This window comes from Procambarus clarkii, chromosome 5 (genome assembly GCF_040958095.1).
Source record: "Procambarus clarkii isolate CNS0578487 chromosome 5, FALCON_Pclarkii_2.0, whole genome shotgun sequence".
Classification (NCBI taxonomy): domain Eukaryota; kingdom Metazoa; phylum Arthropoda; class Malacostraca; order Decapoda; family Cambaridae; genus Procambarus; species Procambarus clarkii.
In genome coordinates, this window is record NC_091154.1 from 4,653,403 (window position 1) to 4,681,328 (window position 27,926).

Here is a 27,926-nt window from a genome sequence, read left to right on the forward strand (position 1 = left end):
CACTGCCCACGTGACAAGATGTCACAACCCAAATAACAGCTTAAGATAAACTATCTCAGAGAACACCAGGAAATCACGACAGCATGATATAGCTCTGTGAAAATCATTGTAGCAGGACCAGGATTGAACCAGTGTTCTGGGTCTTCCCAGTCGCGTGTCTTAACTCGCAGAATCTACATCAAAATATGCACTCCTGACCTTTAGAGGAAGAAACTTTTAGTTGTCCAGAATATTGGCTCTATGACTTATTAGTCACAATATTTTGGTTTTCATAGGCAGGTGTTTTCCCGGGATATTTTAATGAAAAACTGTTTCCAGGATAATACATATTTTCATGGACATCTCTTATTTGTTGATGCAGTTGGAGGGGTCAGCTGCAGGGGTGCCATAGGCACAATTAGAGAGAACTGTATAAACATCAGATCCACGGTTGTTCAACACCTTCCCAGCGAGCCTAAGAAATATTGCCGGAACAACAGTGGACATCTTCAAGGTAGAACTAGATAGTTTCCTCCAAGGAGTGCCGGACTAACCGGGCTGCGGTGGGTATGTGGGCCTGCGGGCCGCTCCAAGCAACAGCCTGGTGGACCAAACTCTCACAAGTCAAGCCTGGCCGCGGGCTGGGCTTGGGGAGTAGAAGAATTCCCAGAACCCCATCAACCAGTATCAACCAGGTTATCTTGGAATCACAGTTCTTTCAGGAACAGGTGTTTTCATGAAATGCTGTTTCCTGGGACAGCTGTGTTTTCCAGGAAAATGCAGCAGCTTGGATACACAATACAGTTCTTCAATACCATAGGTATTTATTTCCAGCATATTATGAGAAACAAGAAGCAGATGTCAATATTCACATCTAGCAGTGTCACTGATAAAAAAACAAAAGAGCTAAAGAGCCACTAAATTAGTCTCCCCTAAGTGAAATGACACTTGTACAGAGCTGTTCAGTACTGTACTGTACATTACACAATGACACTTGTACAGAGCTGTTCAGTACTGTACTGTACATTACACAATGATCAATGTTCACTTCCTGCAGTACAGTATCATCAGTTCCACTGAGAGTAAGGGCCAAACAGAACAATAAGCAATACAGTTGGTCCTCGCAGTATCATCAGTCCCACTGAGAGTAAGGGCCAAACAGAACAATAAGAAATACAGTTGGTCCTCGGCTCTGTACAAGTTCACATAATGCCAACTTAGACTTGTGCAAAGTTAGTATATAGTGGCAAAATTCTAACGGCACAAGGAGGGTTCAGCTATATGTATTATTGGTAAGTTTGTGCACAAGTCACATGCCTGACACAGAGATCTGGTGCGGACACTCAAATACAGAACAACACTCCCACTTCAAGAATCTTCACATCATCTTTAATATGTACTTTTGGGATTATGTCCTTGGTGATCATTAACATTTATGTGAATCCTTTAGCACAGTAGTCTCCGTCCTCGTGTAACACTGAAGCTTCCAAACTTTTCTTCTTAAGTGCAAAAGGCAAACAATATTTAATACAGTAGTTTATAAACTTTCCATTAAGTTCATAGAATATCAAGTAGAGAAACAATATATTAGCTTTAAAAGCTTTATGTAATATACTAGATAGGGTTCCCCAGCTGTGCCCAGGGCTGCCACCCTCTTCCAATATCTCCCCCCATCACAAAATTTAATGTTAAGAAGCACTGAAAAAGCTCTATGAAAAATACAACCTCTGTTTCAGACTTCACGTCCTGAGAATCGCAAGGGAAGGGGCCGTTGCTATAAATGCTGATAGTTCTTAGTGTGGCACTGGGGCCAGCCACGACTGGCCTACGTCACTCCCATACCCCCCCTGTGTCATCTTGGTAACTTGGGTGAGTCTAGCCTTGAGAGTCTCAGCCAAAACCCTAGACAAATATGCAAGTGGTAGGATCTACAACATGTATCATTACGTGCATTGCAACACTGATATTATACACCTCATCCACACTATATATAAAACACAATTTTATCTCATATATTTGTTAGGTTAGAAGAGGATTAGATTAGATTGGGTTGTTAGGTTTGTTTCAATAATTGGGATATATTGTGGGGGGGGAAGGTATATGTAGTAGTGTAGATAGTTTCTCAGGACTTAGACCCAACTTGTTTCAAGGAGACAAAACAACATCAAATCAATTTGATTTGGCAAGACATTTATCATTCAAGTCTGACTGTTATATTGTGCAGTATTAACCCATATTGTCTTCCTCCTCGGCCAGATATATAACCTTACTGAAGACATGTTCTTTAGCTTGTTTTCTTAATACATTCTTCTGTTAGTCTGACTAACACATGACAGTTAGTCTGACTGACACATGACAGTTAGTCTGCCTGACACATGACAGTTAGTCTGCCTGACACATGACAGTTAGTCTGCCTGACACATGACAGTTAGTCTGCCTAATTACCAAAGGAAGGCACCAAGCTTGGGAGAGTATTTAGCAGTGACTGTGACACAGAACATTAGTTTACCATAAATATTCCTTTGTTAGTCTATGTTGCTTTACCTCACATCCCGGCCCTCACCTTGCCCGACACCTTGATGAGCCACTCAGGTAAACCCATACATGGTTGTGACCCCAGTGTTAACTACAGGTAAACCCATACATGGTTGTGACCCCAGTGTTAACTACAGGTAAACCCATACATGGTTGTGACCCCCAGTACTAACTACAGGTAAACCCATACATGGTTGTGACCCCCAGTTCTAACTACAGGTAAACCCATACATGGTTATGACCCCCAGTGCTAACTACAGGTAAACCCATACATGGTTGTGACCCCCAGTACTAACTACAGGTAAACCCATACAAGGTTGCAGTACGATGTTAGTCAATAACCTCTACCATATACAATGTCAGTTGAGCGACGTGAACGTCCATATCCTCGCTACACATTTACAACAACAAAAGGCTTAAAAATTACAACACTGTAGGTTAAGTAGAGACTTTTTGTATTTCTAAATAATTTATACAAAATAATCAGCATAAGGCCATACATAAAATATGATTTGGTTCGTGTACACAATAAAGTACGAAGTCATAGCTTTTTGTTTCTCTTCCCGTGCTCAAGAACATCCATAAAGAATGCAACGCTGCATCATCTAAACATATTTACAGTTCCAATTGTTAGACAAACACCACATCTTGTAACCTCAACCTTCTCTCTCTCTCTCTCTATCATGGCTGGTATGACACCTGTGTCGGTGCCTCGTACACTAGAGTGATATAGCAGCACCACCACTCAGTATACACTGTGTGTCACATGAAGGAGTAGGCACCACTCCATCAAAAATAGATATTTGTGATGATTTTACAAGAGCGCCGCCTATTAAAGTAAAAATTTTTTAAAAGATTAATGCATGACTCAAACTGAGGCCTAACAAGTTCAAGGTCCACTTGCTACCACAGTTCCTTGATGAGAACTATGGAATAGGGACTAAGGACTGACAGTATACATGGCTAGGAAAAGAAACTACTGGTAACACAATTCTCATTTTACACGGTGCGCTCTCACACACTCGGGAACAATGATAACATTTACACGGTGCGCTCTCACACACTTGGGAACAATGATAACATTTTACACGGTGCGCTCTCACACACTTGGGAACAATGATAACATTTTACACGGTGCGCTCTCACACACTTGGGAACAATGATAACATTTTACACGGTGCGCTCTCACACACTCTGGAGCAATGATAACATTTACACGGTGTGCTCTCACACACTCGGGAACAATGATAACATTTTACACGGTGCGCTCTCACACACTCAGGAACAATGATAACATTTTACACGGTACACTCTCACACACTCGGGAACAATGATAACATTTACATGGTGCACTCTCACACACTCAGGAACAATGATAACATTTTACACGGTACACTCTCACACACTCGGGAACAATGATAACATTTTACACGATGCGCTCTCACACACTCGGGAACAATGATAACATTTACACGGTACACTCTCACACACTCGGGAACAATGATAACATTTTACACGATGCACTCTCACACACTCGGGAACAATGATAACATTTACACGGTACACTCTCACACACTCGGGAACAATGATAACATTTTACACGGTACACTCTCACACACTCAGGAACAATGATAACATTTTACACGGTGCACTCTCACACACTCGGGAACAATGATAACATTTAACACGGTACACTCTCACACACTCAGGAACAATGATAACATTTTACACGGTGCATTACAAACTAATAATCTCTTAAGACTGAGGTTCACATTGACAACAAATATAATATTAAGAGCCGAGGTCTAAGATCTACAAGACCCCCTTGTTACTGCCTTTAGTACACTTGGTTTCATTCTCCACTCAAAATCAGGGCTCCTGGGCAGGGTAGAAATGGTTGGGTACATTTCCTTCCACCTAATGCACCTGTTCACCTAACAATAAATAGATACCCGGGTTGTGGTGGGGTTGTATCCTGGGGGGGTAAAGGTCAGTGGTCTGACCTTGAGAGGATCTTGATACAAGCCTAAAGTGTAAATGAATGAAACAATATCTATATGTGTGTGTAATTACCTAAGTGTAGTTACAGGATGAGAGTTACGCTCGTGGTGTCCCGTCTTCCCAGCACTCTATGTCGTATAACACTTTGAAACTACTTACGGTTTTGGCCTCCACCACCTTACTTAACTTGTTCCAACCTTCTAACACTTTGCAAAAGTTAACATTTTAATGTTTTTTTGGGCAGCTTTGTTTAGTTAGTTTAAATCTATCACCTCTAGTTCTTCAAGTTCCAGGTTACAAGAAGTTTTCTTTTGATCAATTTTGTTGATTCCGTTGCTATTTTATATGTACAGTATTTATCATATCGCCTCTTTTTCTTCCATCTTCTAGCTTTGGTATATTTAATGCCTCTAACCTTTCCTTATAGCTCTTGTCTTTCAGTTGCAAGAGCCATTTTGTTGCATGTCTTTGCACTTTATTCAGTTTGTTGATGTGCTTCTTGAGATACGGCCACCACACAAAGGTTGTGCATTCAAACTTTGCTCTCACAAACGTCATGAACAATATCTTTAATATTTCATCATCCATGTACAGTATTTAAAAGCAATTCTGAAGTTGGAAAGCATACATGGAGAGGTTTTTGGAGGTTATTCAACTCCTAGAGCCCGGCCTGAGACCAGGCTCGACTTGTGATAAATTGGTCCAACAGGCTGTTGCTTGAATCGGCCCGCAGGCCCACATATCCACTACAGCCCAGTTGGTCTGGTTGGTCTGGTTGGTTGGTTGGTCACAGCATAGGCTCCTCGCATAATGTTCTTTATGTTGTCCTCAGGAGACAGTTTTCTGTCCAGAACAACCTCTACATCTCCGTCTTTATCAGAATTCTTTAAAACATTTTCACATAGTGTACTGCAATTTGTAGGTTGTGTGTGACCTATTATCTCCTGCTTGATGGGGTTCTGAGAGTTCTACTCCCCAAGCCCGGCCCGAGGCCAGGCTTGACTTGTGAGAGTTTGGTCCACCAGGCTGTTGCTTATCTTGAGGTTACCTTGAGGTGCTTCCATGGCTTAGCGTCCCCGTGACCCAGTCGTCGACCAGGCCTCCTGGTTGCTGAACTGGTCAACCAGGCTGTTGGATGCGTCTGCTCGCAGCCTGACGTACGAATCACAGCCAGGTTGATCAGGTATCCTTTGGAGGTGCTTATCCAGTTCTCTCTTGAACACTGTGAGGGATCGGCTAGTTATGCCCCTTATGTGTAATGGAAGCATGTTGAACAGTCTCGGACCTCTGATGTTGATAGAATTCTCTCTCAGAGTACCTGTTGCACCTCTGCTCTTCAACGGGGGTATTCTGCACATCCTGCCATGCCTTCTGGTCTTATGTGATGTTATTTCTGTGTGCCGGTTTGGGACCAGCCCCTCTACTATTGCAGCGGCCCACAGGCCCACATACCCACCACAGCCCGGTTGGTACAGAACTCCTTGGAGAAAACTATCTAGTTTTCTCTTGAAGATGTCCACATGTATGTGAACATACATGTCTCCTGTTTCACATTACATAACATGCCATTTATTCATGTTAAATTCCATTTGCCAGGTGATGCTCCATACACACATTTTGTCCAGGTCTTCTTGAAGACTGTGTGCGTATACACTAAAGAATTCAGACAAAAATTATCTCTGAAATTCTTCCTATTTGCTTCCCCAGGGCCATGGGGCCCCTATGGGGATATATATATATCTCAGAAAATATATATTTATTTATATTCACTCACACACAGCAAACAGAGTGGTAGACAGGTGGAACAAGTTAGGTGAGGAGGTGGTGGTGGAGGCCAAGACCGTCAGTAGTTTCAAAGCGTTATATGAGAAAGAATGCTGGGAAGACGGGACTTAGGTAATTATAAATTTCCCATCCCCCCCCCCAAAAAATAGTTATTACTGTATTATTATACACAAGGATTAGAGGCCGCAATTCTACATGTATTTGTGAACAAAACAATTACTACTCCAATTCACAATTCAGACAAATTAATAAATCTTTTCATTCTGATTCTTATAGAGTAATTCTTTACATAGTTTGTGTAGTGTGAACCTCGTACATCTTATAACACAGTTTAAGTGCTGCATTGACTTTTAAAACCAAGTGACTATAATCTTGGTTCCTCTCTAATACTAACAATATTGTACCACCAAAATTTGGTTGAGTAAATAAACACACAATTGACTAAAAAGAAGCACACAGACGTCCTCAATTTTAGTGCGTCAGGATAAATATGAGCAAATGTCAAGAGCAAAACAAGAGCAAACCAAACAATGCAACATGCAAACTACCCCACAAGTGCAGCCGACCTGGGACACCCATTAATGTCACTTGCGCACACACGCACACACACCAGCATGTACACACAACCCTCGCACACACACACACACACACACATGGACAAGCATGCACACACACAACCCCTCGCACGCACACATACATCAGAATGTACACACAACCCTCTCACGTACACACCTGCACCAGCATATACACACATCACTCTTACATATAGAGCTCAATAAGCCAGGAAACGTGTACATCAGTAGATTGACAGTTGAGAGGCAAGACCGAAGAGTTGAAGGTCAAGCCTTGCAAGCACAACTAGGCGAGTACATCACTCACACTTGCATGCATGCACCAACATCATACCAGCAACTTCAACAACACGAGGTCTTAGAGTCAAACTAAGGGAACAAAGCTGCCAAAACAACATGCAAAGAGTGGTAGAGTGTGGAACAAGTTAAGTGAGAAGGTGGTAGATGCCAACATCATCAGTACTCAAGTTTCAAAGTATCACACGGCAAAGAGTACTGGGAAGACGGGACACCACGAGCATAGCTCTCATCCTGAACCAACCCAAACCAACCCAACACATGAACCCAACATGTCCTTTACTATTTACAAGGTAAATCAGATTTTCACTCCACAAGACCAGTCGATTCATCCAAAACCTGCTCAACGTACATATTCAACAACCTCATTCAACATTGTTCCAAGCGAAATATTCAACAAGAAGCTCAATTGATTCATCCAACACGTGCTTAATTAATTCACCCTACTCCAACTCAGCCCATTTATCAAACACCTGCTCAGTTACACAACATTTTGTCAACTAATTGAACACCTAATCATTTAATTAATGAATAGTTACTAATATGCTGGCCATCTAGTCACTGACCTAAAGGATTCCAATATCCTGGGCATTTTGATACTACATTTTAAGATTTACAATTTTCTTGAGGGGTCATTTTTCCTGACAAGCTGTTTGTTAGACGCACGGACACTACTACTTTCATTATTACTTTTCCACGGCTAGCTCATATGGTACTTTGACAAACGTCACTACAAGGAGGTTGAACACAACTGTAGATGACCGCTTCGAAGAGCCCTCGAGTTGGGTTGGCAGTCAACACTTAGGGGTTTCATGGTATGAAGGAATCATCAGTTACCATGTACCCACAACACTGTAGTTAGAATGCCAAACTGGAAAGAGACTTTAATGGAGGTAACCTTGTGTTCTGAAGTGAGCTTTCATGGAGCCAAATGTTACCTACATGTTCTTCACCAATTGCTGTTTCAACTCTACAGAGGGTTCTTTTCTCAGCAAATCACTACTTTAAATAAATATTTACTAATATATCTACCTAGTTCAGAATAAAAAGCTCATGAGAGATGCACATTCCAAATTCTCTGCTTAATTTCACTGTGGCAGACTGCTCCAGATCTGGTGTTTCATTTTTGTGTGCCTAACAACAGAGTGTTTTGTGCTGGCTCGGAAGTCGCAGAGCGAGCAAAAGTACGGCTTCTCTCCTGTATGAATACGCAGGTGCCGCAGCCACTTGCTCTCGTACTGATCCACTCGGGGGCAATACGGACAGCGGTAGAGGCCACTTTGATCTGGTACGCCACCCTATAATGGAACAAATCGTGTCAGATTCGTCAAATCTTTCAGACGTGAGCAGTGTTAAGAATTCTTATTCATTAAATTGGAAATGACTAGTTTAAATTCTGTGAACATGGTAAGATGATATAATCCACAAATTCAAGGTCATGTATATTTATCTAGTGAATGAGCAGTCAGAAAACTATTTGACTGATGATGGCAACTTAAACTGACCGGATACGTCACACTTTAAATATGCACGCAATATGCACAGAGCCCCTCCTCCAACGTCAAACCTACAAACAAACCCTTAACGCAGAAACACTTGTGAGTTGCATAAATCCCCCGCAAATTCTCTTGATCCTCTTCAGAACTTTCAGCTACATATTGTTTCCAAACATGAAATAATCTTATCCACTATACACACACACACACACAACCATAATCCAGATACACATGGTCTTATATCACAACTTTTGAATCCATGAATATATACATACAACTTGCCTGAGATCCACAGATGAGACAAAAACACCACCACACAACCTGGACAAAAACACTCCACACCACTACACAACCTGGACAAAACACGGTACACACCACCACACCATCTGGACAATATCACCATGTGCACACAATCTAGATATAAATAAAAAGAGACCCAAAGAGAGAGCACAACTGCTGTCACATTCTGTGAATTAAGAAGATATACCTGGTTGATGGGGTTCTGGGAGTTCTTCTACTCCCCAAGCCCGGCCCGAGGCCAGGCTTGACTTGTGAGAGTTTGGTCCACCAGGCTGTTGCTTGGAGCGGCCCGCAGGCCCACATACCCACCACAGCCCGGTTGGTCCGGCACTCCTTGGAGGAATAAATCTAGTTTCCTCTTGAAAATGTCCACGGTTGTTCCGGCAATATTTCTTATGCTTGCTGGGAGGACGTTGAACAACCGTGGACCTCTGATATTTATACAGTGTTCTCTGATTGTGCCTATGGCACCTCTGCTCTTCACTGGTTCTATTCTACATTTTCTTCCATATTGTTCACTCCAGTACGTTGTTATTTTACTGTGTAGATTTGGTACTTGGCCCTCCAGTATCTTCCAGGTGTATATTATTTGATATCTCTCTCGTCTTCTTTCTAGTGAGTACATTTGGAGGGCTTTGAGACGATCCCAATAATTTAGGTGCTTTATTGCGTCTATGCGTGCCATATATGTTCTCTGTATTCCCTCTATTTCACCAATCTCTCCTGCTCTGAAGGGGGAAGTGAGTACTGAGCAGTACTCAAGACGGGACAACACAAGTGACTTGAAGAGTACAACCATTGTGATGGGATCCCTGGATTTGAAAGTTCTCGTAATCCATCCGATCATTTTTCTGGCTGTTGCAATATTTGCTTGGTTATGCTCCTTAAATGTTAGGTCGTCAGACATTATTATTCCCAAATCCTTTACATGCTGTTTTCCTACTATGGGTACATTTGATTGTGTTTTGTACTCTGTATTATGTTTAAGGTCCTCATTTTTACCGTACCTGAGTACCTGGAATTTATCACTGTTAAACAACATGTTATTTTCTGATGCCCAGTCGAAAACTTTATTAATATCAGCTTGAAGTTTTTCAATGTCTTCAGCCGAGGTAATTTTCATACTGATTTTTGTGTCATCTGCAAAGGATGATACGAAGCTGTGACTTGTATTTTTGTCTATATCTGATATGAGAATAAGGAAAAGCAGCGGTGCAAGGACTGTACTCTGAGGTACAGAGCTTTTAACTGCACTTGGACTAGATTTTATATGGTTGACCGTTACTCACTGAGTCCTGTTTGACAGAAAACTGAGTATCCAGTGTCCTACTTTACCGGTTATTCCCATTGACTTCATTTTGTGTGCTATCACGCCATGGTCACATTTATCGAAAGCCTTTGCGAAGTCCGTGTATATCACATCAGCATTCTGTTTTTCTTCTAATGCCTCAGTGATTTTGTCGTAGTGCTCAAGTAGCTGTTGTTAAACATATAAATGTTTAACTTTTTCTGAAAGGCTTATCTGGTTACTGTGAACTGAATATGCAGGTCAGGGTGCACGCAGACCAAGGAGGTAGACAGGTGCATACACAGCTTGGGGTTCAGAGGTACACACATAGACCAAGGAGGTAGACAGGTGCATACACAGCTTGGGGTACAGAGGTACACACATAGACCAAGGAGGTAGACAGGTGCATACACAGCTTGGGGTACAGAGGTACACATAGACCAAGGAGGTAGACAGGTGCATACACAGCTTGGGGTACAGAGGTACACACATAGACCAAGGAGGTAGACAGGTGCATACACAGCTTGGGGTACAGAGGTACACACATAGACCAAGGAGGTAGACAGGTGCATACACAGCTTGGGATACAGAGGTACACATAGACCAAGGAGGTAGACAGGTGCATACACAGCTTGGGATACAGAGGTACACATATAGACCAAAGCAGTAGACATGCATACATAGGTAGACACGTCCAATTATCAAGTAACTTCAAACCCCTGCAGATGTCTCTTGCATGTTCAGGATACAATCATGAACCATACTGGTACAATTGTAATACACATTTCTCTGTAATTTGCCCTGTAATTTAGTAAGCTTCTGGACTGCGGGATCCATAATTTGAATACAAAATTCTCTCTCTTATGGAAGTGCTTAGACTGCAGGCATCATAATATGTAATATTCCATTTCCTTTTTATACCAATATAAAGCTAATTAATAACTTTTAGTAGCCTAAAATTTGAAAACTTAGTTGATATGTACACCTGTTGTTACCGTTTCATAAATACAGATACAGTAATAAGAAAATACTGTGCAGCAATTTCTAATCATAGAGAATACATTTACGATACAGTTTACTCAGTACAATAAAGTACCTTCGTATTATTAGGCATAAACTGTGTACACAAAAATACAGATACACACGGGTGGTGGCAGCAAATCTGTTTCCCGAACAATAATCTCGTATCATACCAGACCAGCACTACAGCACGTTGAATTGGGATTGTATTATTTTTCCCCCGTCCTACCAGAAAAATGAGCTTCACTTCAATAAATATATAAATATGTTAATAAACGTATATAACCACCAGGAATAATGTAAATAATTAATGCCATGGTCAAAGAGGTGTATAGATGGACTAATTCTAGTCATCTGTCAGGGGCCTGACAGCTGAGTGGACAGCGCTCGAGATTCGTAGTCCTGAGGTTCCGGGTTCAATCCCTGGTGGAGGCAGAAACAAATGGGCAGATTTTCTTTTACTCCGATGGCTCTGTTCACCTAGCAGTAAAATAGGTACCTGGGAGCTAGACAGCTGCTACGGGCTTCTTCCTTGGGATGAGTAACAAAAAAGGAGGCTTGGTTCCGCCACACATAAGGGACATAACTGGCCGACCCCTCACAGTGTTCAAGAGAGAACTGGATAAGCACCTCCAAAGGATACCTGATCAACCAGGCTGTGACTCATACGTCAGGCTGCGAGCAGCCGCGTCCAACAGCCTGGTTGATCAGTCCGGCAACCAGGAGGCCTGGTCGACGACCGGGCCGCGGGGACGCTAAGCCCCGGAAGCACCTCAAGGTAACCTCAAGGTTGGTCGAAGACCGGAACGCTAAGCCCGGAAATCATCTCCAGATAACCTCAAGATAAGAGATCCTGTGCTAGTTGTTAGTATGATTGCCAGCAACACTACTGACTGACTTGCCTACACAATTAGCTCGAGCCCTACCAGACTAAACCTGGGTCTCCCTACTGACACTGTACATCCTCCCAATGCTGCTCTGTAGTTACACACAATGGTAGGAAAGTGGAATGCACTGAAGGAAGAAGTTGTTGAAGCCAATTCCACCACAACTTGAAAAGTAATTTGATGAAAACATTAATACTGTATTGAGAGGGGTAATTATCCTGCCAGGTATAAACATCTAGTATGTGGGACACGACGAACTAAAGCCCACTTTCCCATTGTCGTCACTTCTATTATTCTGACATGTGCAGCTTGGGTGTCTAGTATTGTACTGTATGTTGACATAAAAGATCTTACACCTTTAATGTTTTGTGTTACTCTGTTGAGAGAATCAGTAATGTTCCAAATCTCCCACCCAACAATGTTGCCTACTCTCACTCAAGGCATTCATAGCGGTTGCCCATCTCTCACCTCCGACTATGTTACCCGCCCACACTCAGGTGTTGGTAGTGATGTTCACCACCTCCCGCCCACACTCAGGTGTTGGTAGTGATGTTCACCACCTCCCGCCCACACTCAGGTGTTGGTAGTGATGGTCACCACCCCCCGCCCACACTCAGGTGTTGGTAGTGATGTTCACCACCTCTCACCTGTGTCTTATGAACAAAACCTATATCAACCAAAGTTGTTTCCCTATAAATGTGCACGTGTTGAACAGCACGCACCCTGTGCATGTGATGAGCAGTGTCTACTCTAAATGGTCCTTTTTGGCCATCAAAAAATATTTCAAAGTTATAGCATAACCAAAACTTGGCCCAACATTAGAATGCATTAAAATGCTTTCATGAAATGTTAGGATAAACTATGCTAAAAAATCAAGATCTGATACAAGTATTGTTGGTCATGCTGCACTCTACACCTCTCATCCACGCACCACACCCGACACAGGCACTCCATAACTGCTGCTGCGAGCACCACACCCAACACAGGCACTCCATAACTGCTGCTGCGAGCACCACACCCGACACAGGCACTCCAGTAACTGCTGCTGTGAGCACCACACCCGACACAGGCACTCCAGTAACAGCTGCTGTGAGCACCACACCCGACACAGGCACTCCATAACTGCTGCTGCGAGCACCACACCTGACACATGCACTCCAGTAACTGCTGCTGCGAGCACCACACCCGACACAGGCACTCCAGTAACAGCTGCTGTGAGCACCACACCCGACACAGGCACTCCAGTAACTGCTGCTGCGAGCACCACACCCGACACAGGCACTCCAGTAACAGCTGCTGTGAGCACCACACCCGACACAGGCACTCCAGTAACAGCTGCTGTGAGCACCACACCCGACACAGGCACTCCAGTAACTGCTGCTGTGAGCACCACACCCGACACAGGCACTCCAGTAACTGCTGCTGCGAGCACCACACCCGACACAGGCACTCCAGTAACAGCTGCTGTGAGCACCACACCCGACACATGCACTCCATAACTGCTGCTGTGAGCACCACACCCGACACAGGCACTCCAGTAACAGCTGCTGTGAGCACCACACTCGACACAGGCACTCCATAACTGCTGCTGTGAGCACCACACCCGACACAGGCACTCCAGTAACTGCTGCTGCGAGCACCACACCCGACACATGCACTCCATAACTGCTGCTGTGAGCACCACACCCGACACAGGCACCCCAGTAACTGCTGCTGTGAGCACCACACCCGACACAGGCACTCCAGTAACAGCTGCTGTGAGCACCACACCCGACACAGGCACTCCAGTAACTGCTGCTGTGAGCACCACACCCGACACAGGCACTCCAGTAACAGCTGCTGTGAGCACCACACCCGACACATGCACTCCATAACTGCTGCTGCGAGCACCACACCTGACACATGCACTCCAGTAACTGCTGCTGCGAGCACCACACCCGACACAGGCACTCCAGTAACAGCTGCTGTGAGCACCACACCCGACACAGGCACTCCATAACTGCTGCTGCGAGCACCACACCCGACACAGGCACTCCATAACTGCTGCTGCGAGCACCACACCCAACACATGCACCCTCCGGTCATCCTACCAAACAAGCAAAACTGTAGTTCTCGAAATGTCATTAATCTATTGACTATGTTCTACCTCAGTTTCATGCACAACTTGCAGAACACTATACACACCGACCCCTTGTGAGTGGGTTTCATGCACTGACCCTTCTACACACCTCTTACCGGCTGCCAAACTGGGCCAGGAGTCACCAAACATTTACACAACCACGTACGGACCCTGCACATCTTCCATCCATCATACCTGGTTGATACCTGGTTGATGGGGTTCTGGGAGTTGTTCTACTCCCCAAGCCCGGCCCGAGGCCAGGCTCGACTTGTGAGAGTTTGGTCCACCAGGCTGTTGCTTGGAGCGGCCCGCAGATCATAACACCCTTGTTTAAACTTCCTAATCAATTTTTGAGCTTCAAAGTGCTATAAGATTGTTTATGACAATAATAATCTTGGCTTGTAAAGGACAAAGCCCATAAAGTGTTTGATATAAACCAACCCGCCATGAGTAAGGAAACATGCACAGGTTTTGTAAGTGGGTGCATAAATGCTCGCTGAACCCTGGCCCTGATGACTGCACAAGGATAACTGGCAGTCATCTTACACACCCTTCAACTCTTACATTATTATCTCAGAGTCAAGAACCTAACAAGCTTACCTATCAACTTAATAACTTAAAATTCTAACCAGAGCCGACGTTTTCCAAGTCACACAAAAAAATATAATAAATAACTTCATCCCTAAAGAGGCGTTCGTTGAAGTGCGTTTCCTACAGTGCAACAACATCCACAGAATGTCTGAACTTGTCGTGTCGCACGACGGCATGTTTCGTAGTGGCTCGGTAAGGGCACTTGGTGCACTGATAGGGCTTTTCCCCCGTGTGAGTCCGCAGGTGTCGCCGCCACTTGCTCTTGTCGGAGTCAATGCGCGGACAGTAGACGCACCGGTAGCACAAGCGCCCCTGCTCGTCCCGTATCACCGGACCCTCTGTCATCACCAGACCCTAAAACACAAGGGGAAACAGTTACTACTACTGGCCAGTTACCAAAAGGCATTGCTACACGCACACAAACTACTAAACTGCTCTGACCGACTGGCACGACATGGGCATTTACGGGTACACGATGGATAACAAAATGCCTCGTGGCTTCTGGCATGAGATACCCGCTGTCAGAACCTGACCAATACTGTTCTTAATCATTATCGTGTCGCACACGAGTCACTTGGTCATTTTGACTAGGTATGACGATTTTACAAATTTCTCAATACTGTAAATTATTTCACTTTATCTAAATCCTAACCGGCCTAAAATTAAGCTGGCCCAATTTGTTTTTGCCTCTACAAAAAGTTAATAAAACTGGATGATTCTAGTCACATTACAATTTAACTTTTGTTCGATTATATATACATTTATATACGATAATTATGGAAAAACACTAATACAGTACCTACACACGTGAGTTGTGTAACTTTTAACAAGTTGTGGTTTATGAATTGAACTATCATCCTGGGATGACCCAGGATGGTAGGTTCAATCCTGCCATCCTAAAGATTTTCTCACGGCAAAATTCGTCTTGTACATAAGACATGAAATACAGAACAAGCAAGAGATCAAAGTTTAAAGCGTTATACAGCGCTGTTTTCTCAACCACATAAAACAAATAAAAGCCATTAAACAATGTTAATATTTTCATTTATTGAAAAAACTAATTTCATGACTACTCTTAGCAGTTTCTGTTGTCTGACAACTAGGCTCACATTCGGAGGGGAAATCCCGTATTTACATACTTTTTTTGGGGGGGTCAATTTATACCACACCGCACCTAGAAAAAGCACAAGATCTTGACATTGTAGATATGAGAGCTTAATATACAATATATTTCAGAAGTTTTTGGGTCAACCAACACACTTTTGAGCATTTTTTAATTATTCTTAATTTGCCCGGAGTAGTTTACTGACTAATGAGGTAATTATAAAATGGCCATAAACATCTTAACTTTAAATAATCTTGAAAACCACTGAATGTTAATCAAATACAGTATTATAAGAGGCAAACTTGTGCATTTCTCAAATGTAAATCTCTGGTTGACTAATTATGTGCAAGAGCTATTTAACGATTCTTTCAAGACCAGACGAATCTTGCACGATCTTGTAAAGATGTGGGGCCAGGCAATGACTTCAAAGCATTTAAGAACACTAATCCAAATGATACATTAGGGGGTGTATTGATGACAGAGGCGCCGTACCCAAGTATCATCTTCCCGCAAGCACAAAATTTGACCCATCGCAGTCAAGTCACCAACAAAACATCAAAGTTAAACAAAAGTTAAACAAAGACAGCATTTGCATGTAGTTATACATGTTAATTGCTTACTACAGAGTACAAGCAACTACAGTACCATCTATTAATCCAACTCCACTTAAAATCATTCACACCTCTTTCCACACCTGCAAGACCTCACCCCCACCCCTTCCCCCATACCTACATCAGTTACCACCGCCCACACCTACAAACATTACCCCCTTCCCTACTAACAATATCTCCTCCCTCCCTCCCTCACCTACCTACCTTATGGCAACATTGTTGAGGCCTTGAAGTCTGCCATTTTTTCCCCAGGTTGATGGCTTGATCAGCCAAGCTGTTGGTGCATTCATATGTGGCCACCACAGCCCAGCTGATCACATAACCATGAAGGAGTTTACAATGTTTACTCTAGAACATAACTGAGGTGTCTGTTGATATTGCCACTTAGTGCTGAAAAGCCTTGGGATCCTTATATTACAGTGTTGCTCCAATATAATTACCTAAGTAATTACCTAAGTGTAGTTACAGGATGAGAGCTACACTCATGGTGTCCCGTCTTCCCAGTACTCTTGTCATATAACACTTTGAAAGAAATTAATACACAGTGGGCTGGACCTGGTGATTGTGAGGACTCCGGCAGTCATCCCCACAAACTGGCCACGACTCTTCCTAAAAAGTAACCAAACGTCTCCTCCTGACTGGGATTCAAACTCTGGACCAATGAGTTTTGAGCTGAAAACAACGTAGCGAGCCAAAATTATATACTGATTAAAAACACAACCTGGCCATGACTTCCTAAATTAATATACAGTGGGCTGGACTTGGTGACTGTGAGAACTCCGGGGGTCGTCCCGACAACCTGGCCACGACTCTTCCTTAGTGACCTCCCTACACCTCCACACTTGTCAATGGTAGCATGTGCTCCTGACCACGTTTACAGTGTTACTCTAGTATAGTGACCTTACTACACCCCCACACTTGTCAATGGTAGCATGTGCACCTGACCACGTTTACAGTGTTGCTCTAGTATAGTGACCTCACTACACCCCCACACTTGTCAATGGTAGCATGTATGCCTGGCCACATTTACAGTGTTGCTCTAGTATAGTGACCTCACTACACCCCCACACTTGTCAATGGTAGCATGTGCACCTGACCACGTTTACAGTGTTGCTCTAGTATAGTGACCTCACTACACCCCCACACTTGTCAATGGTAGCATGTATGCCTGGCCACATTTACAGTGTTGCTCTAGTATAGTGACCTCACTACACCCCCACACTTGTCAATGGAAGCATGTGCACCTGACCACGTTTACAGTGTTGCTCTAGTATAGTGACCTCACTACACCCCCACACTTGTCAATGGTAGTATGTATGCCTGGCCACATTTACAGTGTTGCTCTAGTATAGTGACCTTACTACACCCCCACACTTGTCAATGGTAGCATGTGCACCTGACCACGTTTACAGTGTTGCTCTAGTATAGTGACCTCACTACACCCCCACACTTGTCAATGGTAGCATGTGCACCTGACCACGTTTACAGTGTTGCTCTAGTATAGTGACCTCCCTACACCCCCACACTTGTCAATGGTAGCATGTATGCCTGGCCACGTTTACAGTGTTGCTCTAGTATAATGACCTCCCTACACCCCCACACTTGTCAATGGTAGCATGTATGCCTGGCCACGTTTACAGTGTTGCTCTAGTATAGTGACCTCCCTACACCCCCACACTTGTCAATGGTAGCATGTATGCCTGGCCACGTTTACAGTGTTGCTCTAGTATAATGACCTCCCTACACCCCCACACTTGTCAATGGTAGCATGTATGCCTGGCCACGTTTACAGTGTTGCTCTAGTATAATGACCTCCCTACACCCCCACACTTGTCAATGGTAGCATGTATGCCTGGCCACGTTTACAGTGTTGCTCTAGTATAATGACCTCCCTACACCCCCACACTTGTCAATGGTAGCATGTATGCCTGGCCACGTTTACAGTGTTGCTCTAGTATAATGACCTCCCTACACCCCCACACTTGTCAATGGTGGCATGTATGCCTGGCCACATTTACAGTGTTGCTCTAGTATAGTGACCTCCCTACACTTGTCAATGGTAGTATGTATGCCTGGCCACGTTTACAGTGTTGCTCTAGTATAGTGACCTCCCTACACTTGTCAATGGTAGCATGTATGCCTGGCCACGTTTACAGTGTTGCTCTAGTATAATGACCTCCCTACACCCCCACACTTGTCAATGGTAGCATGTATGCCTGGCCACGTTTACAGTGTTGCTCTAGTATAGTGACCTCCCTACACCCCCACACTTGTCAATGGTAGCATGTATGCCTGGCCACGTTTACAGTGTTGCTCTAGTATAATGACCTCCCTACACCCCCACACTTGTCAATGGTAGCATGTATGCCTGGCCACGTTTACAGTGTTGCTCTAGTATAATGACCTCCCTACACCCCCACACTTGTCAATGGTAGCATGTATGCCTGGCCACGTTTACAGTGTTGCTCTAGTATAATGACCTCCCTACACCCCCACACTTGTCAATGGTAGCATGTATGCCTGGCCACGTTTACAGTGTTGCTCTAGTATAATGACCTCCCTACACCCCCACACTTGTCAATGGTGGCATGTATGCCTGGCCACATTTACAGTGTTGCTCTAGTATAGTGACCTCCCTACACTTGTCAATGGTAGTATGTATGCCTGGCCACGTTTACAGTGTTGCTCTAGTATAGTGACCTCCCTACACTTGTCAATGGTAGCATGTATGCCTGGCCACGTTTACAGTGTTGCTCTAGTATAGTGACCTCCCTACACTTGTCAATGGTAGCATGTACTCCCCCACCACGTTTACAGTGTTGCTCTAGTATAGTGACCTTACTACACTTGTCAATGGTAGCATGTATGCCTGGCCACGTTTACAGTGTTGCTCTAGTATAGTGACCTCACTACACCCCCACACTTGTCAATGGTAGCATGTATGCCTGGCCACGTTTACAGTGTTGCTCTAGTATAGTGACCTCCCTACACTTGTCAATGGTAGCATGTATGCCTGGCCACGTTTACAGTGTTGCTCTAGTATAGTGACCTTACTACACTTGTCAATGGTAGCATGTATGCCTGGCCACGTTTACAGTGTTGCTCTAGTATAGTGACCTCACTACACTTGTCAATGGTAGCATGTATGCCTGGCCACGTTTACAGTGTTGCTCTAGTATAGTGACCTTACTACACTTGTCAATGGTAGCATGTATGCCTGGCCACGTTTACAGTGTTGCTCTAGTATAATGACCTCCCTACACCCCCACACTTGTCAATGGTAGCATGTATGCCTGGCCACATTTACAGTGTTGCTCTAGTATAATGACCTCCCTACACCCCCACACTTGTCAATGGTAGCATGTATGCCTGGCCACATTTACAGTGTTGCTCTAGTATAGTGACCTCCCTACACTTGTCAATGGTAGCATGTACTTCCGGCCGTGTAAACAGCAATACATGAGGGAGGAAACCATGTATATAGTAAGTGCACATACCCAAGGACACAAGAATTATTATAGATAGGAAATTCACCTTGACTAGTTTACAAAATATATATATACAGGTAAATATATATTTTATTATTCACTGTTAAGCGATAGTAAATGCTTAACAAAAATTAATATTTTTAATTTATTTTGCAGCTAATAACCAAAATAAAAGTAACCTCAGTTACCTCACCTCAGGTAATTGACAGTTAGTCAAATGAACTCACTTCAATTATGGGATTTTTGGCCAAGTCTTTGAAATTTGAATTTTCCAGCCAAAATTCCTAAATAGTATTACAGTACTTCTCTTTATTTACATAACTTTATATATTCTATCCAATGAATTGTATTCCAATTTATCTAGATATGGTAAATATTTATATAGTAAAAAATAATAATTATAATAAATTACTTGGCAATGCCTTAGTGTTGGTGTTGTGTTAAGCATTGTCAGGAGCAACACAACAAAATATTCAGCATTTTGACGATTTCTTTCACACAAGGTGTAGCAACTACAACAGACGGTCACAATATTGTGGTTGATGATATGATCGCCAAACCACACATCAGAAAATGGAGAAATGACTGTTTCGGTCCGTCCTGCACCATTAACAAGTCGCATAATCACGCCACTTGAAAATGGTGTGGGATAGACCGAAATGTCGTCGTTTAAGCACTTGGTGATGTGTGGTTTGCTTATCACTACAACATAAATTCTCTAGCAGCTAATTACTTCCACATCCCCAGAAATCACAGATATTACAAATGAGATTCACACATTCCCAGAATCGAGCTGTTCCCAACAACCAATCAACAAGCAGCGTTGGTCCAAACTGAGTGAGGTGTACACGAATACAAGGCCATCTGACCACAGCATTAAGATCATTTTCACAACAGATTAGCCAGTAGCTGCAGCATCACATTTATCAGCCTCAGTTCTTGCTGTTGCACCAAACAGACTTAGCCATAGCCATCAGCTGTGATAGTTCCCGCTGCCACCACCACTCCAGAGCCTCACTCTACAACTCGCCTGATAATAACGTTGTCATACCATAAATACTATGAGTGGTATCATTACAGGAGGATGGGTTGCACTAAGAGCCAACAAGACAGTGAGAACATTAACAACCCAAGATACTACGTGCTGCTAAGAGCTGCTAAGACACAGTGGGTGTCACTTCAAGTGTTTTACCAGGTATCCTCCAACCTAACCTTTACAATGTTTACTTTCTGAAATGACCTTTTATGGATACTCTTCCCAATGCTTTACAAATGGTCATTAATATATTGAGTTATAGACATGTATTGTAAAACTATATTATCACAAGTGGTTCCTAATTCCCCACTTAACACGCCGAGTGCAACAATAAGAACTCAAATTCTTTAATCGCTTTCGTATTAAGGAGCCCCCCAAGTCAACCTTACTCTAATACACTACTTTCAGGTTGATATATCTTTGATATTAAGTCTTAAAACATAAGCATAGTTACTAAAAACTAGATTTACAAAAATAAAAGTAAGAAATATTTTGTTTTGTCTTCTATATCCATTTCAGATCTTAAAATTTTACAGCAGTCATTTTGATGACATCACTGATGACTGATCATCATCAGTCATCATCATCATCATCGGCTCTCTTTCATCAGACATGACTGTCATCAGTCAAACTGATGACATCCCCGGAGAGATCCAGTCAAACTGGTGACATCCCCGGAGACCCAGTCAAACTGATGACATCCCCGGAGAGATCCAGTCAAACAGATGACATCCCCGGAGACCCAGTCAAACTGATGACATCCCCGGAGACCCAGTCAAACTGATGACATCCCCGGAAAGACCCAGTCAAACAGATGACATCCCTGGAGACCCAGTCAAACTGATGACATCCCCGGAGACCCAGTCAAACTGATGACATCCCCGGAAAGACCCAGTCAAACAGATGACATCCCCGGAGACCCAGTCAAACAGATGACATCCCCGGAGAGACCCAGTCAAACTGATGACATCCCCGGAGACCCAGTCAAACTGATGACATCCCCGGAGAGACCCAGTCAAACAGATGACATCCCCGGAGAGACCCAGTCAAACTGATGACATCCCCGGAGACCCAGTCAAACTGATGACATCCCCGGAGAGACCCCGTCAAACAGATGACATCCCCGGAGAGACCCAGTCAAACAGATGACATCCCCGGAGAGACCCAGTCAAACAGATGACATCCCCGGAGAGACCCAGTCAAACAGATGACATCCCCGGAGACCCAGTCAAACAGATGACATCCCCGGAGAGACCCAGTCAAACAGATGACATCCCCGGAGAGACCCAGTCAAACAGATGACATCCAGTCAAACTATATTTCTGTTGCAGGAAAATTCTAATTTATATTTTCTAATAATAAAGCATTATCATTCTGGAGTTTTTCTTCAACCAAAAACAATCTTCATAAAAAACGTTTTTTCAATCAATGCTTTGGCACAAATGTAAAGCTCAAAGAAATGTGTATTTTGTGAAAATTGTGAAAACTCTCAAACTGAAACAAAAATAGCCTGAAAGTTTATGTTTTGAGATTGGAATTTCCCACCCAAAATACAGTCACAAATCTTTAACAATATACTGTATATTTTAACTGTACAACTGTATAGTGTATATACAGGTCAAGTACATAAAATATATACAGGTGTATATACAGGTTTCTGTACATAAGAAACTAAGACAGGATCAGATAACTGATAACATCGAAGAGATGAGTAGTATTTTTAATATTTTATCTCTGTATTTACTAAAGAGGAACTTAATTCAGCCGAACAAGTCTATGTGGGTGGGGAAGGAGACAGGTTGACTAGTTTAACAGTTACCAAGGAAGATGTTATTAAACAAATAGTGAAATTCAAGCCAAACAAATCTTCAGGGCCAGACAAGTGTTTGCCAGGGTGCTTAAAGAATGCAAAGAGGAGCTTTGTGAGCCAATGTCTACCATATTTAATAAATCATAGGAGTCAGGCAGAGTGCCAGAGTCGTGGAAGGTTACTAAAGTGGTTCCAATTTTCAAGAAAGGAGACAGATCACTTGCGTCAAACTATCGGTCAATTAGCTTAACATCTATTGTGGGAAAGTTTCTTGAATCGATAATTGCAAATACCATTCGTCTTCATACTGAAAAAATAATTTAATAAATGATTCACAACATGGTTTTACAAATGGCCGTTCACATTTAACAAATTTGCTATCATCTTATTCCAGCACAGTTGAGGCAGTTGATAGTGGTAAGGATTGTGATGTTGTGTACCTTGACTTTAGCAAAGCTTTTGATACATTGCCACATGAAAGACTGATTAAAACGATAAAGGCTCATGGTACAGTATTGGGGGTGCTGTATTTAGTTGGAATAGGCTATGGCTATACAAATATGGCTAAATCTAAGTATGGCTTAGATTTTCTAGAATTGATTGAAGACTGCTTCCTTGAGCAGCACATTGGGGAGCCAACACGTGAAAATGATACTTTTGGACTTTGTGTTGACTAGCAGGAAAGCAAAAATTGGTGACGTCAAAATTGGGAGTGAGCTGGGGAACAGTGATCACAGAGAGGTTAGGCTTGGCAGTAGAGTTTTCTCTTGCAAATCTGCTCCATTCTGTGCTAAGTTTTATTTCTTTGTGATCGCTGTTCCCAAGCTCACTCCCTATTTCGGTGTCGTTGGTTTGTGCTTCCCTGTTTGTTGACACTGGGTCTGGAATGTTATTTTCACGTGTTGGTTCCTTGATGTATTGTTTGGGGAGGCGATCGTCAACTGAATCTAGAAAATCTTCTGCTTCATTATTCCTAATTGAAGCAGACTCCCTTTTAGATTTAGGAAAGACCTTGATAAATACTGGTTCAGTAATAGGGTTGTTGATTTGTGGAGCCAATTACTGCGTAACAAAATAGAAGTGGGGTTCCCTTGATTGTTTCAAACATAGGTTAGATATACATATATATATGAATGTGTTGACCAATCCACACACTAGAAAATGAAGGGACGATGACGTTTCGGTCCGTCCTGGAACGTTGTCAAGTCTCAAGTTGAATGGTCCAGGACAGACCGAAACGTCGCCGTCCCTTCATTTTCTAGCGTGTGGATTGGTCAACATACTTCAGCCACGTTATTGTGACTCATCGCCTGCATATATCATGAATGTGATTGGGTGGGTATAAATAGGAGTTGCCTCGCATGGGCCAATAGGCCTTCTGCAGTTACCTTTGTTCTTAAGTTCTTATATGTAATTACAGTACCGTGGAACCTCGATTAACCAATTTAATCCATTCAGGGACCAAGCTCGTCGTGTGAAATGCTCATCTTTCAAAACAAATTTCCCCCTTTTAAAATATTGGAAATAAAGATAATCCATTCTACCACCGAAAACATCAATATGATATTTGATTTTTTAGATAATGGAGCAGCCTACCTGACATACACTGAACGAACCTTTATGACACTTGTTCTTTTTTCAACTTTGTTCTTTTTAATTTTAATTTTTTTTATAGCAAAAGATTTGTTCAGTGAATGTCAGGTAAGCTGCTCCATGTTTCTTAAAAAATAAATAAAAAAACGAAGAATAAAAAAAATTGAACAAATTTGAAACAAGGAAAAATGTCATAAATATTCATTCAGTGTTTGTCAGGTAGGCTGCTCCATTATGACAATCTTTCTTTGTTTCAAATGTGTTCAATTTGTTTTGTATTTTTCATTTATTTATTAATAATGGAGCAGTCTACCTGGCACGAGAGGGCCAGAGACCAAAAGACACAAAAATGGAATCAATACAGGAAGAGGCCAAACCCCCAAACATACCAGCGATACAAAGATGTGAGAAACAACTACACGGCAGTGAGGAGAGAGGCAGAAAGAAATTTTGAAAAAGGGATAGCGGATAAACGTAAAACAGAACCGGGCCTATTCTACAAATTCATAGACAACAAATTGCAGGTAAAGAATAATATCCAGAGGTTGAATGTGGGAAACAGATTCACAGAAAATGAAATGTGTGAAACATTAAATGAAAAGTTCCAAAGTGTGTTTGTACAAAATGAAATCTTCAGATAACCAGATACAATAAGAATTCCAGAGAAAAACATAGAGCATATTGGTGTGTCTAGAGATGAAGTGGAAAATATGCTAAAGGAGCTAAGTAAGAACACAGTAGTTGGTCCAGATGGAGTTTCACCATGGGTTCTGAGAGAATGTGCATCTGAGCTCAGCATTCCACTTCACCTGATCTTTCAGGCATCCCTGTGTACAGAAGTCAAAGCAGACATGTGGAAACAGGCTAACATAGTTCCAATCTACAAAAGTGGAAGCAGGGAAGACCCCCTCAATTACAGACCTGTATCATTGACAAGTGTAATAGTGAAAATATTGGAAAAAATAATAAAAAATAAATGTGTAGAACACCTGGAGAGAAATGATATAATATCAGACAGACAGTATGGTTTTCGATCTGGAAGATCCTGTGTATCGAATTTACTCAGCTTCTATGATCGAGCCACAGAGATTTTACAGGAAAGATATGGTCGGGTTGATTGCATCTATCTGGACCTAAAAAAGGCTTTCGACAGAGTTTCACATAAGAGGTTGTTCTGGAAACTGGAAAATATTGGAGGGGTGACTGATAAGCTTCTAACATGGATGAAAAATTTTCTGACTGATAGAAAAATAAGGAGAGTAATCAGAGGCAATGTATCGGACTGGAGAAATGTCACAAGTGGAGTACCACTGGGTTCAGTTCTTGCACCAGTGATGTTCATTGTCTACATAAATGATCTACCGGTTGGTATACAGAATTATATAAACATGTTTGCTGATGATGCTACGATAATAGGAAGGATAAGAAACTTAGATGATTGTCATGTCCTTCAAGATGACCTGGACAAAATAAGTATATGGAGCACCACTTGGCAAATGGAATTTAATGTGAATAAATGACATGTTACGGAATATGGAATAGGAGAACATAGACCCCACACAACCTATATATTATGTGAGAAATCTTTAAAGAATTCTGATAAAGAAAGAGATCTAGGGGTGGTTTTAGATAGAAAACTATCACCTGAGGACCACATAAAGAACATTGTGAGAGGAGCCTATGCCATGCTTTTTAACCTCAGAACTGCTTTTAAATACTGTACATGGATGGCGAAATACTAAAGAAATTGTTCACGACTTTTGTTAGGCCAAAGCTAGAATATGCAGCGGTTGTGTGGTGTCCATATCTTAAGAAGCACATCAACAAACTGGAAAAGGTGCAAAGACATGCTACTAAGTGGTTCCCAGAACTGAAGGGCAAGAGCTACGAAGAGAGGTTAGAGGCATTAAATATGACAAAACTAGAAAACAGAAGAAAACGAGGTGATATGATCACTACGTACAAAATAGCAACAGGAATTGATAAAATTGATAGGGAAGATTTCCTGAGATCTGGAACTTCAAGAACAAGAGGTCATAGAATTAAACCTGCTAAACAAAGATGCCGAAGATATGTAAGAAAAGTCACTTTCACAAACAGAGTGGTAGACGGTTGGAAAAAGTTAAGTGAGAAGGTGGTGGAGGCCAAGACCGTCAGTAGCTTCAAAGCATTATATGACAAAGAGTGCTGCGAAGACGGAACACCACGAGCGTAGCTCTCATCCTATAACTACACTGAGGTAATTGCACCTAGGAAATTACACTGAATGAACCTTTAGGACATTTTTCCTTTTTTCAAATTTGTTCATGTTTTTTGCTTTTTTTTTTTTTTTTAAGGAACATGGAGCAGCCTACCTGGCATACACTGAACAAACCTTTTTGACATTTGTTCTTTCTTCAATTTTTTTCATTTTTTTTGTTTATTCTACAAAAAAAATCAGTGCTTTGCAACATCACAACAGTCATCCCTTTACATCCCAGCATCATTAGCATCTTTAAAAAAAAAAAAAAAAAAAAAATTAGTTGCATCGTTGGAGGCGTCCGAGAATGTGCAAGAAGCAGTGGGGACGTACCAAGTGGTTTTCTCGTTAATCAAACGAGCGCTCTCTAATCGAGACAAATTATCAGCTCGCTCGTTATTCAATATGCTGGTAAATTGAGGCCCTCGTCACTCAAGGTTGCACAGTACTGTATATAACTTTGTAATTATCTCTCTTTCCAGTGACTTTCACTCAGTTTATTATTCTTATATGATTATTATAATTATGCTCATTATGGTTATGCTTATTATGGTTATGATTATTATAATTATGCTCATTATGGTTATGCTTTCATAGCAAAAATAACAAGTGTACAAAAATATACTAGTTGGCAACTCACCGTTATTGCAACATTTTATTGCTTCTAAAAATTGATAAAATACTTCAAGTTGGTCGATTTCCATAAAAAAATTTGAATAAAAAATCGCTAATAATTTAGGCTTTAAAATTACAACATAAAAACAATTGATAAATAGGAAAAAATGGCAAATGATCTAAGTCCCATAGTTTCTATATACTGTACTATATCACCCGGCTTTTTTATTATTTTTTAAGGGGCCAAAGTAAGTTTACTCTTTAACATTTTCATATTTACATTTTTTTCCATATTGAGCCTTAAAATGTAAGCAAGGTTAGTAGATATACTGTAGTTACAAAAAAAATTATTTAAGAAATCTTTCTTCTTTTGTACCATTGGTAAAACCTAACAAAGCTCTAAATATTGTACACAAAACAAAACACTAATTTATGGTTCCTAGTTATAAAAAAATAATATAATTATTTAAAACATCCCATTTAAAAACCTTTCAGAATATTTTCGATATGATTTGTAAAGCCTGCTGATTTGTGTGAAAATTTCATCAAAATCAAATGA

General features: G+C 42.0%; 1 protein-coding gene across 16 annotated transcripts in view; it reads right to left on the reverse strand.

Annotated features, from left to right (window-relative positions):
* The window catches only part of LOC123764887 (protein tramtrack, beta isoform), an 89,266-nt gene that overhangs the window by 12,554 nt on the left and 48,786 nt on the right, over positions 1–27,926 (reverse strand). For 3 of the 16 annotated variants that reach the window (XM_069338671.1, XM_069338685.1, XM_069338691.1), the window contains exons 5-6: positions 15,025–15,224; positions 2,965–8,467 (exon numbers count right to left, since the gene is read on the reverse strand). The exons of 3 other annotated variants lie outside the window; for them this stretch is intronic. In XM_069338671.1, the coding sequence (XP_069194772.1) occupies positions 8,290–8,467; positions 15,025–15,224 (378 nt within the window). In that variant the 3' untranslated portion in view covers positions 2,965–8,289. Of the gene's footprint in view, positions 1–2,964; positions 8,468–14,575; positions 15,225–27,926 lie in introns of those variants that run through there. 10 more of the 16 variants (XR_011230999.1, XR_011230998.1, XR_011231005.1 and 7 more) reach the window with 8 other exon arrangements.